The sequence below is a fragment of the Neovison vison genome, chromosome 4, assembly GCF_020171115.1.
Source record: "Neovison vison isolate M4711 chromosome 4, ASM_NN_V1, whole genome shotgun sequence".
Lineage (NCBI taxonomy): Eukaryota > Metazoa > Chordata > Mammalia > Carnivora > Mustelidae > Neogale > Neogale vison.
The window spans coordinates 225,213,112-225,226,118 of record NC_058094.1 but is presented as its reverse complement, the minus strand read 5'-3'; the positions used below and the strand labels follow the sequence as shown (position 1 = coordinate 225,226,118).

Here is a 13,007-nt window from a genome sequence, read left to right as displayed (position 1 = left end):
TTTCTGTCTGTCAAATAAATAAATAAAAATCTTTTAAAAAATGTTTCAATTCCCTGAGTGGTTGAGATTCTAGAGTACTTGTTCTCAATACAGCAGTGGGGAGGACTTTGCCCCCATTTCAAAAAGGCTAGAGACATAGATGGTTGTCAACCAGAAGCTGGGAGCAGGGGTCTTCTGGCATCTGGTGTGTAGAGGTCTCATCCCATCCTAAGGGATCTGCGGACATCCTCAACTCAGGGTAGTAGCCCTTGCCCCAACAAACAGTTATCCAGCCCGAACTATGGAGAGGGCCGAGGTCAGGAAACCCTGTCCTAGAGGGTTTCAGCTAGCACAAGAACCCTCGGGAGACTTGTTTAAAACGCAAAATCCCGTCTCCTCTGTGACATTCTAATCCAGCAGGCTTTGGGATGGGACCCAGGAATCTGCATTTTCAAGCATATCAGATAATGCTCTTATGTGGATCGTCTTCCAACCTGAATCAAAAACTCTGGCCCCCAGACCTGTGTAGGCCTGCCTAAGAAGCACCCGGAGTGCATATGTCAAGTTTGTGACCCTCATTCCATCCCCAGAGACTCTGCAGTACGCTGCCTGGCTGGATCCTAGCACTCGATGGTAGGTTCATGAATAGAACGTGGTCGGAGTTAGGCTGGACTTTGGCCACCTGCCCTCACTTTTCTGCTGTTACATGTGAAGCAAAACTCTGGTGGCTGCCAAATGACTTTGTTCCGGGAAACCCCAAGGTTTATAAACAAAGGTCATTTCCCAGCACACAGATATGGAGCTTATAAGTCCTCCCACTGGCTTTCACTTCTGCTCCTCACACTCCCATTGCTACCAACTATCCTGATTCCGTTCCAAGCAACTAAAACTCACCAAGGGGATCATGTGAGGGTCTTCATCAAGGAGGGGTGACTCTGTGGCCTGCAGTAAAGATACACTTCCGTCTGTACCTCCTCTTCCCTGTTCTGAATCTGGGCTGAGAGGCATCCCTTCTACAGCCTGGAATATGCCTGATCTCTCAGGGATGCTGAGGTGGGAGATGGCTTGGAAGGCTGGCGTCAGAGCAGCATCAAGCTGGCAAGTGTCCTTAGCTCCTTGCCCTTTGGTTTTCCCAAGCAGTGCCTGGCACGAAGCAACTGCTCAGTAAACATGGGCTGTGGTCACGCTTACATACTCTTGAAGGACATTTCACCCAGGCTGTGATCTCCTCTGGGGAATTGTTCCTGCCACCCACTAACAGCCCCGTTCTGAGGCCGCAACCTTTGGAGGCACTGCCGTGGTGGCATGAACGTCTCTGGAGGCGTCGCTCCCTCGCTGGAGCACTGCCCCCTGCCGGCCACCCTCTGTGCATGCAGCTTCACTTACCCTGGCCGCCTTGGGTCTTCTCTCTGGGCTTGTCCCGTCCCAGGGCGGTCTCTGAAGCTGCTTCCCAACCCACTCAGCCACGAAGTATGGTGCAGGGTTATCCTACTCTCTGCCCCCGCCCATCCGTAGGGTTCTTACGCTTCGACTGAGTTCTCCAAGCGTCTCTGTCTCACACTTCACTCCACCCTGTGGCCTCAGGGACCACATTATTTTCTGCTGAAGACCGGCACCTCCTCCCACCCGACTGGACCTCACTGGACATCTCCATGTGGATGCCCGGGGCGCACCTGACTTGCCCGGAGACAAAGGGAACCATAGGCCACCATTTCCCCTCGGAAACCTGCTCCTCTGTGGCCCCTCACAGAGCCTGGCCGGTCACCAGGACCAGAGACCCCCTGCTCTATCGCTCCCCATAGGGCCCCCAGCCCGGAGCCATCCACACCCGTCCCTGCCTCCCCCTCTCCCACAGCCCACGGGCCGGTTACCTTCAGCACTAACCAGACCTTCCACCAGCCCACTCGCCTCCGTCGTCTCACCAGGCACCCTATTAAGAGGCTCCTGTCTGTGGAACACCCTACAGAGATCATCCTAGAAATCAAATAGGGTCATGTCACTCCCCTGCCTTAAAACCCTTTCGTGGTTTTGCACTGCCTTTTCGATCAATGCAAGCTCCTCAGAGAGCGTCCAGGCCCTTGATGGTCTAGTCCCTCATTGGTCCCCATGCCTCCCCACCCCCAAACCTTATACTGCCCCCCACCCCCTGCCCGTGAACTGCACTCCCCGCCCCGGAGGGCCAGTCCTTCCTGCTCATCGGGTTCCAGCCCCCTGCAGGTGGCTGGTCACTGCCCGGGAGCAGGCAGGTGGGTGCGTTCAGGTATTCAGGAATGAGGCAGGCTACACTCTGGAGATCTGGAGACCTGCTTTATTGCCCAGGCTCAGGGGCTGCGTGCTCTGTATCTGGGGTACAGATAAGTGGGGGTCAGAGTTCTGCTGGAACATTGCTGTCTCTTCCTTCTGCCAGGACAGATTCTGGGCAGAAGCCGGGATGGCCATTATCTTCTCCTCCAGGTCTCAGGAGAATGTCATTTTCAGTGTCCACGATCCAGACCTGCAGCTCCAAGCCTCCATCCCCGTGTCCCCCAATCTACCCACCCAGCACGTGGGAACCGGGTGGACAGGGGCACGGCAGCCAGCAAACTCGGCCTCAGCCAGGACCTGGCCACCTTCATGAGCCACTGGACGCAACCAGGTTCTCACGAGCACCCAGACTCAACATCCCCCACTCCAGGAGGCCCGCATGAGGTCAGGACAGGAAGGGAGTCTGAAAGGGGGCGCAGTGGGATGTCAAAGGGAGGCCCCAGACAGAGTTCTGAGCAACAGGCCAAGCCCAGAACCAAGAAATTTATGTGAGACGCATCGCAACTGACCACTGTTCCAAAAATAATGCCCACTAAACAGAACGTGCATCACATAAATACAGTCAATAAATATTCAAGATTGGCGTCTTCCCCCGGGGGGCGATGCGGCAGGGCTGGGGGGTGCGGGGTGCCTGAGTTCTCAGCTGCCAATTTCCTGGGAGGAGGGCACAGGTGGGGGTCCTGGGTTCCCTCTGGTCTGGTGCCTGCACGTTCTGCCTTCCAGACCTCGTCCGCTGGCACGCCGCCACCCTCCCCTTCCCAGCGCAGAGCCCAGGCCACTCTGGGGCGGACAGGTCTGGTGCAGGCCTCGGGGCCAGGACGGGCCCAGAGGGCCACAGGGGCACCCAAAGCTCACCCACGCCTGTCTCTCTTCAGCCTCTCTGACTCCAGGTGACCTAGTTGCTGCTACTGGCGGGAGGGGGCTCTGAAACCCACTCCCCTGCCGTCCAGTGAGGGATTCCAGGCCTGGGGCCGGGCTCAGGCAGCTCCAGACAGCACGGAGCTTCCCCACAGAGAAGGGACGGAGGCAGGGGGGAGAGGATATTCTAAGGAGATAGAGCTTTCATAGCAAGCCCATTTTAGTGACTTTAGGACTATAAAGAATCCTAAACATACTGGTTTCAATTCTGATCCAAATCACTATGCTGCTTTTTGCGTGTGAGTTGTTTTTCTGTTACTTCAACTTTTTAAGAAATTTCACATCTATCTGTGTCCGAAAATTAAAGAATTCCAGGAAAGGCCTTTGCGACACCCCGATCGGGTCTCTCCGTGTCACAGACAAGGAGGCCCCCGGAGGCAGAGATGCTACCCAGGGTCACACAGCAGGACCGTGGCAGAGCTGATGGGAACCAGTGGACTCCCCGTCTGGGGCTTTCTCCCTGGTCCAGCCCGACCTGGGCTTGGCGCATCCCAGGCGGGACACCGCTTCTCCACAGGACAGGCTGCCTCGCTGGTAAAAGGCAAGTCCCACCCCCGTCAGCTCCTGCCCGAGGTCTCCAGCCTAACTTCTGGCTCCAGCCTAACTCAGCTCCGGGCTTCCCGAGGCCCAGACCGGATGGAGAAGGCAGGAGCTGCTAGAACCAGGCAGGTCCTGGGGGAGGAAGCCAGGGAGGGACCCAGATACAGCTGTGAGGGTGGGGACAAAGGGGTCGTCGGGGACAGGACAGCCAAAGTCATCCAGGGAGCTGGGGCACCTGAAAAGCACATCACATGAAGAGGTCACCTCCTGGCTGTGGAGACCCCCCCCACCCCTCCCCAACATCCTCCCTGGAGAACTTCCTTGTTCCTGCCTCCGCCTCGGCCACTCGGCCCACTTCAACTGTCCCTCTCTCCAGTCACTGTCTCATGGCCCTGTGCCCCAACGCTCCCTCACCCAGAAGAGATGCTGCACCCCGCCCCCCTGTCTGCAGCGCCCGAACCCACCACCATGGCTCAGCCTCAGCTGTTGCCCCAGGACCCTGGTCTTCCCTCAGTCCCTGACGCCTTGTATGGCACCATGCGGGGACAGTATCAGGAGCTCTGCGTCTTTGTCTTTTCTCGCCCAGTAAATGAGTGCCTGAGACTAAGTATGAACTCTTAGGGCACCTGGGGGCTCAGGTCATGATTCCAGAGTCCTGGGGTCGAGTCCCGCATCAGGCTCCCTGCTACTCCTTCTCCCTCTGCCTCCCCCACCCCCCAGTCTGTGATCTCGCTCTCAAATAAAAAAACAGAATAAAATAACCCGAACAGGGACTCTAATGACTGCCCTGCCAGCTCTTCTCCCACACCTCAGTCCCCTTTCCCACCTGCAAGGCCTGGGCCCCCGGTACCTGCGGCCGAAGCGGCAGTGGTCACTCCCACAGGAAGCGGACGTACCAGATGGTCTCATTCTTCAGCTGCGGCCCGAAAAGGGGGTTCAGCTGGGCCAGGATAGTGATGAGCCAGCTGCCAGGGACAGCACAGCGAGGGTGAGCCAGGACGCGGCAGGACCCTGGCTCTGCCTCTGGTCACATGCCCACCCAGCCACGGGTTTTGTCATCAGCATTATCCCCGAGCTGATGTGTTGCCAACATAATTTCTAGGCCCAGCATTCTCTTAAGCTGGCCCCTTCTTCCACCTCTATGCCCCCGCTCTGAAGCCAGCCTCCTTTCCCCAGATGTCCATTCAGTGTTTGTGATCGTGCACAGCCAGAGCACGGCCCAGTTCCCAGGCACCACCCACTCCGTCCCGGTCTCTGAGCCAGCAAACCCCAGCACCCCCCCGCCACGAGGCCCTCCTTGAGACCGATGAGGACGTTCTGCCAATCCCCAAAGGACCGAGGAACAGCACAACAGGTCTTAGAGATGCTCTGTCTGGCGAGAACTGTGAAAAACGTACACTCCTGTGTATGTAAGGGCACATCTAAGAGTCATCATTATTTTGAACAAGTTTAATTTTTTTGTTGTTAATAGGAGGTCGAAAATCGTTAACATTAGATACAGTGAAAGTAGAGAACGAGCTGATAGCAATAAATAGTTCGTGATCCAATTAGATAAAATAGGTTTGGTTTTGGGTTTTTTTTAAAGATTTTATTTATTTATTTGACAGACAGAGATCACAAGTAGGCAGAGAGGCAGGCACAGAGAGAGGAGGAAGCAGGGTCCCTGCTGAGCAGAGAGCCCGACATGGGGCTCGATCCCAGGACCTTGAGATCATGACCTGAGCCGAAGGCAGAGGTTTTGACTCACTGAGCCACCCAGACGCCCCTATAAAACAGGTTTTAACTATAAAACATAACCCAAATCTGAAAGCAGTCATGTACTTTTTTTTAAGGGTGGGCCTTGTGCTATGCATTTTGAAGAATTGGGTAGTCTTGAGAAATTTTCTAGGCACTTTCGTTTATCGGTTTGTTATTCCATTTAATTTAAAACAGTCTGTCACCTTTCGAGGAATCAGTAGCTCATCGCTCTTACCTGTCCTATTTTGACTGTTCGGAATTCAGAACACCCCAGCTATGTCAAGCCTGACCCACAAAAAGAGTGGCTGAGACCCAGGATGATGGGAAGCCATACAGGCTTCACGTGGCTTCAGTGATCACGGGAGGGGCTTCCCTCAAAACCAGAACTTGGCCTTATTCCCTGGGTTGGCAGGTAGGATGATTTAAACATGGAGCAAGGTGACGTGAAAGGCCTGGGTGGAAGGAGAGGTGTCCTTTCTTCTAATGGGGGAGGGGCTCTGGTGAATGGCAGTTTTAGGAAGAGAACATCTGGACATTCGGGACCTGAACGCCGACTCCCTCACCCTGTCCAGGTCCTTGGATCCCCTGGAACTCTTCTTCGACATCCCCAGGGTCCCCCGTCCCAAGTTAGAAGACTACCGCCCCATCTGGTGGTTCAAAACCGGCTGTGTCACAGACACCCAGGAGAGGTATTAAAAATACGGACTCCAAAGTGCAGATCTTTGCAAACTGTGATTGAGTGCGTCTAGGGCGTGGGCCTAAAAGCTGCATTTTACACTCTCTCCAAGAGATTCTGATGCCCGGACCCAGCTGGCCCACTGCAGCCTACGGACCGGACAAAGCCTGTTCAGGTGACACATTTGGAAGTGGACCCCAGGGCCCACGATTTCCAGCCCATCGCTCCCTCTGCCGTCCCCAGCCGCCTTCTCTCTGAGGCTTTATGGACTCAGCCTTTAAGAAGTGGAATCTGTCACCACCAGGACAGAGGGGAGAGGGGGGCTAGGGAGAGGAGGGACGACTGTGAGCCGGGGAGTAGTACTCACAAGAGGTAACAGCAGACCGCGGTGGCCACCAGCATGGTGATGATCACTCTGCAACGGGAGAGACAGGCAGGTCAGGATGGGTGGAACCAGCACCCTCCAAAGGCCTGGCCGGGGCCAGAGAAAGAGCTCCTGGGGTTGGCCCCTTTCCTGCCCCTTCCTGATGCCGCTGAACACAGGAGGCTGAGTTCTATTCAGGGTGAAAATTGTTAAGACAGAAGATAAAAGCTCCAAGCGTCACCTCAGGGGAAACACGTCTTGCCCACATCCAAGCTGTGCTAGAACTCCCTTCCTCTCCTTCTCCACACCCACTCTTTCTCCATCTTCCTGTAACGCCCCCAGCCCCTCCCCCCCAGCTGCATCTGTAGCATCCCACCCAGCCAAACTTCAGGGCCACGGGCATGGAAAACAGAAGCTGGCAGGAGGCAAGGAGCTCGTGAGTCATTTCTGAGGCAGCGTTAGTGGTTATAAAGGGAGCAGGGACCAGCTACCTGTGTCCGCACAAAGAGGACTGGAGACAGAAGCTTAAAATGCAGCAGGAGAGACTTCGGTTAGACAGAACTCACCAGGGTTTGCAGGAGAGGTGAGAGACTAAAGTGGCTCACAAAGTGATGTGGTGGGACCCTGGGCCCTGCAGATCTTGAAGACCAGAGACTGCGCCCATACGTCCAAGCAGCCTCCAGCCAAAGCTTAACCTAATCCAGACCAGGCCCCAGGAGCCCTGGTCTAAAGCACCTGAAAGTGCCAGAAAATTACATTTGATCCATTCCTTCCACATTACTAAGCCTGGTGGATCTACAGTGGCGAAGGAGACAATTCATCCAGAGGAACTTGTAATCGAGAGGAGACAGCACTTCCTAACCAAGGGTAAAATGATGCAGACGCTGATAAACGGTGCAACAGATACAGAAATCTGCTAGGGGCCCTTCAAAAAACAATAATACCGGCTAAAAATTATTCAATACATAACACGTGCGACGCGCTGGTAAGGGTTTTGCAAGCATTATCTCGGGTAACCCTCACCTCAGCCTTAGAAGGCTGGTATCAGCCTATGAAGGAAGCGAGGCTTGAAGGGGTAACACTCGCTCAAGGTCACTGCCAGCCAGGGGTCGGCAAACCGTATCAGACGCCAGCCACTGCCTCTAGCATCACTGGCTAGGAGAGCGGGCGCGGGGGGGGGGGGGGGGACCTCAACTGCCTCCCGTGTCAGCCGGCTCTCCACCTTTCTAAAGCACCACGGGCTCGGCCCTTTGGCTCCGACCGCCCGCCTGTTCCGACCCGCGCGCGGCCAGTGCAGACCAGCAGGAGGAGTGCGGCGCCCGGCCCAGTGCTCGCTGCATCGCCCGCCGCCGCCCGGGGAGGGGTCCGCAGGGAGGCCCGGCCCGCGCGCCATCCTTACCCGCGGTTGGGTCCTTTGGGCACGAACCAGGGCCCGGCGATGCCGATGAGACCCCAGAACGTGGTGAAGATGATGACCGGGAGGGCGAAGGAATGAGCCGTCATGGCCGGGCGCGGGTTGCCCAGGCTGGGGTGCAGCGCCGAACTGCAGACGCTCGGGAGCGCGGGGTCCCAGACGGGCGGTGGGCGCCGAGCATGCGCAGCAGGACCCGGCGGCCCACGAGAGCGCGCGCAGTCGGCCCCGCGCAGGCGCGAGCGCGTCTCTCCGGCGGGGGCGGGCCTTCCGCGCCGCCGGGTTTAGGTAGCTTGGTTCAGCTTCTGATCAGCTCTGACCCGCGGGACTTACAGGACAGAGACGTGTGTCCAGATAAACTCAGCTTTATTCAGGTAGCAAAATGCTGAGAATTAAACATGGTTTTTTAAACCTCATTTGCACCTCATTGAAACCAGAAGAGGAGAAGTCCTCCCCTTGCCAATCGCCCTGAGCATCCCTTGCTGACGGACACCTGCACCAGGCAATTGGCCAATCTTCACACTGTCTTGCCAAATACTTAGCACCCTAGGAACTCCACATGTGCTTGGGAGAGGAGTAGAGGTCGGGAGTAGATTACACTAAGGTGTCTGTTAAGGGGCTGAGGTCCCTCCCTCTCACCCCGTCTCTATGGTTACTGGAATCAACCATCGGTTATACTGCGGGTTAATTCAGAACGTCAGACGCTGTGGGCAGCAGCTATGGGGTGGGGGTAGGGATGGGGGGGAATGCCAGGATCAGAGGGGATGCTATGAAGATTACAGGAGGGGAAGGAGGGTGGAGGCGTAGCTAGGACTCTGGCAGCGCCTCGCCCCTTCTATTCCCCGTGCCCTTCAGTTTGCTCTCTTGCAAGGCAAAAATAGGATGGCTCTCCAACAAGGGCATCTCCAGGCCCTGGGTTTGAAATGCAGGGAGTGTCTTGAAACAAGATAGAGCTCAGGCTGGCACTCACTGCGTGTCAGCCCTGGGTCCTGCACAAAAAGGTGGGTAGTCATCTTCGCCATTAGCTAGCACGCCTGCACCCCACGAGAAATGTGGATAGTGCAAATCTCTATGACAAACAGTGTTTTTAGTCGCCTCCTCCAAGGGGCCCAGCCTTCTCAAAAGCTGGCAGTGCGGTCTTCCTTAGTACATGGATGTGGAGGCCAGAGGCTTCCCTACCTGGCCTCCACCTCCGTGCCTAGAGCGGCACAGGGCATTGTGTGTGTGGAACTCACACACAACACTGCTGGAGGGACTGGCCTCGTGCTCTGAGGATTCTTAAAGAATGGAAGAGGCTATGGGGAGGAGGCTTGCCAGAAAGTCACCTCAATTTGGAATCTAGGAATAGGGTATGGGGTGACAACCCCCACTTTGAAGGGTCTTTCTCTCTTCCATCCCACCAACTCAACACCCACAACACCTAGCCTCGGGCAGATCCCTGAACTCCCCACAGAACCTTACGTGGATGGGGGAGGGAGGGCCGAGCTCCTATCTCCATGGGGTGGCCATAGCTGCAGCTGCAGGGGCCCGTGGTATACCTCAGACCACAGGACTGGAAGAGCGATATTTCCACAGGCTAAATCAAAGGCAGAGAGTGGGGGCAAATTCTAGCCCACAGCGGAAAACAGGAAGGCGACGGCACTAAGGCTAAGTGCTAAGGGTGGGGGGCAGGAAGGGAGAGTCGGAAACATCAGGTACTGGGGGACACTGGATCCCAGCACCACCCTAGGACTGGGAGGAGGACAGACTGCTGGCTGAGGGCCAGACACCTTGTACTTGGAGCACAGGACAGGGACGCCAGGTGCGAGGCTGGGATGCAGCACCACTTCTGGCCTGTCTGAAACTCGAGAAGTGGGGGGTAAAGAAGCTTTTCCCTCTAACCTCCCCATTTCCCACCCATGGTTGGGAAGGCAGGACCTAGGCCCCACATCATCCCCACTAGGTGAGCAGCCTCAGATCCTGCCCCTAAAATGAAGCTTCCCTGGAGGGGAAAGTGCTTTACTTCTGGGAGACAGGGGAGATGAGGTGGGGGTCCTCAAGTTTGAGGTGGCCCACAAGGTTCCTGGAGGATCCTGCGGACAATGGACCATCCCTGAGCCTCAGTCCCACGGATCTGATCAGGCAGGTATGGGGGGCCATATTTAACAAGCACCCCTAGTGATTCCTAGGCTGGGTCCCAGAGCAACTTTGGGAAGAGTGGCACACTTAGGGAGCTCATCTTCCCACAGGAAGGACGTTGGTACCAAGGGACAAGGACAAGGGCTGAAGGCAGCTAAGTCCGTTCTGTGCCACCTGATGTCTGTCTTTATGGGAGCTGGAGGCACCGTCTGCAGACCAGGAGCCAGCAGGCACTTGGATTCTCTGCTGCCATGTCACGGAGAGGGAAATCGAGGCACAGAAAAGAGGAAGGGATTAATTGTGGTTGAACCTCTGCCTGCAGCGGAGCTGGGCCTGGACCGTAAGCCTCCCCAGGGCAAGCGTGGACGTGTCCGCCCCTCCGGAGCCCGGGCTCACGTCCAGCACTTGTGCAGGTCACACAGAAGGGCTGCCACCGGTGAGAGGCAGCAGCTCACCCCCAGAAAGACTTTCCTCCGTGATCCTGGGGCTACAGGAAGGCGGCCTCTCTTGAGGGCTTTGTGTAGAGGGTTTTGCTTGGCTCATCCTAAGGGAGGCCCTGGAGGAGGGGGAGGAATTCTCTGCTGTGAGTCTCGTCTGCAGTGGAGGCTTCCCTGTGTCTGCCATGGAGCCGGGGTGACAGATCCCAGAGCCAGGCCAGTTGTCCCCAGAGCCTGGTCACCCTCTGCCAGTCCCCAGGCACCTCCTTCGTGCCACCGCCTCCCTGGAATGCTCCCGCCCCATCCTGGGGGGCTGGGGTGCTCCTTTTAGCCCTTACCCCCAACAGTCTCTCCCATTTCAGAGAAGTCTTCTTGCCCCAGAACATGGGGTGACGTCTTTCCTGATAGGATCATTTCCTGAAGCACCTTGAAGATGAATCTGAGTTGAGAACCTTTCTGCCTGTTTCAGTGCTGTGGGGTCACCGCTGCTTCGAGAGGGGCCTTGGTAAACAGGCTTCTGCTCCTGATTACCCTGTGTCTCTGGGAGGTGGGCTTAACCGGCTTGTCACTGCCCACTTCCTGGTACTTAGAGAGTCCCCGCAAAGGAAGATTCTAGGGCAGCCTAGATTCTGCAGAGAGCCTGTCACCACGATTCCAAGGGGCAGGGCAGCAGGGGGTCTCCAAGGCAATCCCAAGGAGTCCTACGGGAGCTCTCTGTCAGGACAGCTCAGGGGCCTCTTGGCTCGTGTGGGGGTACAGGAATCTGTCAGGAGGGTCCACAGTGCAGTCCTTTGGGATCTCCGCTGGCTCCCTGTAGGCTGGAATGGGTGGCTTCTGGGTCACAGCCTCCTCCATAAAGAGTGGCCCCGTCTTCTCCTTCCTGAACCCCGCTCCTTGTGCGAGAGGAAAGAGAACCCACAATTACACCAAGGGGAGAACAGACTGGATGACGAGTCCCTTCCCATGTCAGCTGTACCCCAAGGTATGCTCGGTGAGGACGGCACGCAGAACAGGCTAGAGAGGGGACGGCGGCTGCCCTCAGCAGGCTGGCTCTAGTCCTGCTCTGGTCTTCTCTCACCCTGGGGCGTCGGTCTCACCCGGGGCAACTCTGCCCTCCCGGGGACACATGGCAATGCCTGAAGACACTTCTGATCACTACAGCTGGGTGAGTGCTCTGGGGACCCAGTGGGTGTATGGGGTGCAGGTCAGGGAAGCTGAAGATTCCGCCAGGCACAGGCCAGGTACCATGGCAAGGAGTGATCCAGCCCTCAGTGCCGACAGGGCAGAGGTTGAGAACCCTGCCAGTCATAGCATCAGATGCTATGTCCTCTGCCAGAGAAACACCAAAGCACAAGGTGAGCTGGCCCGAGGTCACCAGCAGTGAGCAGAGCCAGAATCTGAGCCTGGGGCAGACTGGCTAGGAAGATACACACTCCAAGCCGGACGCCCTGCTAGTTGGGGTGTGTGTGTGTGTGTGTGTGTGTGTGCGCAAGCACGCGCGCACGCCCCAACTCCCTCTCTGGATCAGAAGCTGAGGGTCACCTCTGGAGCGCCCACTGGGGATGCCCGAGAACAAGCCTCAGGTGATGGCCGCCATTGCCAGACTGTCCCAGACTTCAAGGTCAGTGTAGGATCACGAAGCTCAGACTGGCTTCCCTTGCTCTCCTGCGCTGGGAGACCCTGTTACCGGTGCTTACCGGGTGGCACTCAGGTGCACGCGTAGACGTGGCTGAACCGCCGGCCCGAGGAGGTCAGGTACCAGTGCTGGATGGCAGGTTGTGGGTCGTACTCCGTGACGGCCACCCTGTTCACCGCTGTCATCATGAGCATGTTGATCACCTCGTTGGAGAGCTTGGTCCTCTCATCGGTCCTGATCCGGGTCATGGCACTGAAGCCCCGCTCGCAGCAGGCAGTGGACACGAGCATGCAGACCACGACGGCCACGAGCCTGCTCAGCAGCGGGAAGCGGCAGCCCTGCACCAGGGCGTTCTTACAGAGCATGGAGAACGGGAGGTTCCTGCCCAGGGCTTTCAGGCCCAGCCACACCTCCAGGAGCGCCTCCTTGCTGTATCCCGCAGGGAGCGAGAGCTTGAAGGACCTGGCAAGGGCCAGAATATCCTCGTTCCCGAAACTGGCCAGTTCCAGCCCACTTGGCCAGGCCACAGTGTCAAACACCTCCATGTTCTTGAGCTGCGGGGGCCCGGGCCGTGTCAAACCTTCGCTGGAGGTACTTGATCCCCGTGATGATCACCTTCTCCCGGTCCGCCCCGAAGCGCTGCCCCGCCCCCTCCTGTCTGTCCAGGGAGATGCCGTGCAGCCGCCCCTCTCGGAAGCCCGCGTTGAACTCGTCCTCCTTGGGACCCGCCTGGTGTCGCAGGGCCTCCAGGGCTGCGCAGGCCCGTCCCAGCGCCGAGTTCACCTCTGTGATCGGCACCATCTCCTTCTGGCACACCTCCGACAGGGGCCTGTAGATGCTCAGGAAGTCCAAAAGGAAGTGGCAGAACTTGACGAAGTGGAAGCTCT

General features: G+C 57.2%; 1 protein-coding gene across 1 annotated transcript; it reads right to left on the bottom strand.

Annotated features, from left to right (window-relative positions):
• Positions 1 to 2,273: 2,273 nt before the first annotated feature.
• ATP6V0E2 (ATPase H+ transporting V0 subunit e2) lies at positions 2,274 to 8,104 on the bottom strand. Its single transcript, XM_044246839.1, has 4 exons — positions 7,918 to 8,104; positions 6,522 to 6,569; positions 4,592 to 4,706; positions 2,274 to 3,976 (listed from the first exon to the last, which is right to left on the bottom strand). Exons 1-3 carry the CDS (start codon positions 8,019 to 8,021, stop codon positions 4,613 to 4,615), a joined length of 246 nt encoding a protein of 81 aa, XP_044102774.1. The 5' UTR covers positions 8,022 to 8,104; the 3' UTR covers positions 2,274 to 3,976; positions 4,592 to 4,612.
• Positions 8,105 to 13,007: the final 4,903 nt, after the last annotated feature.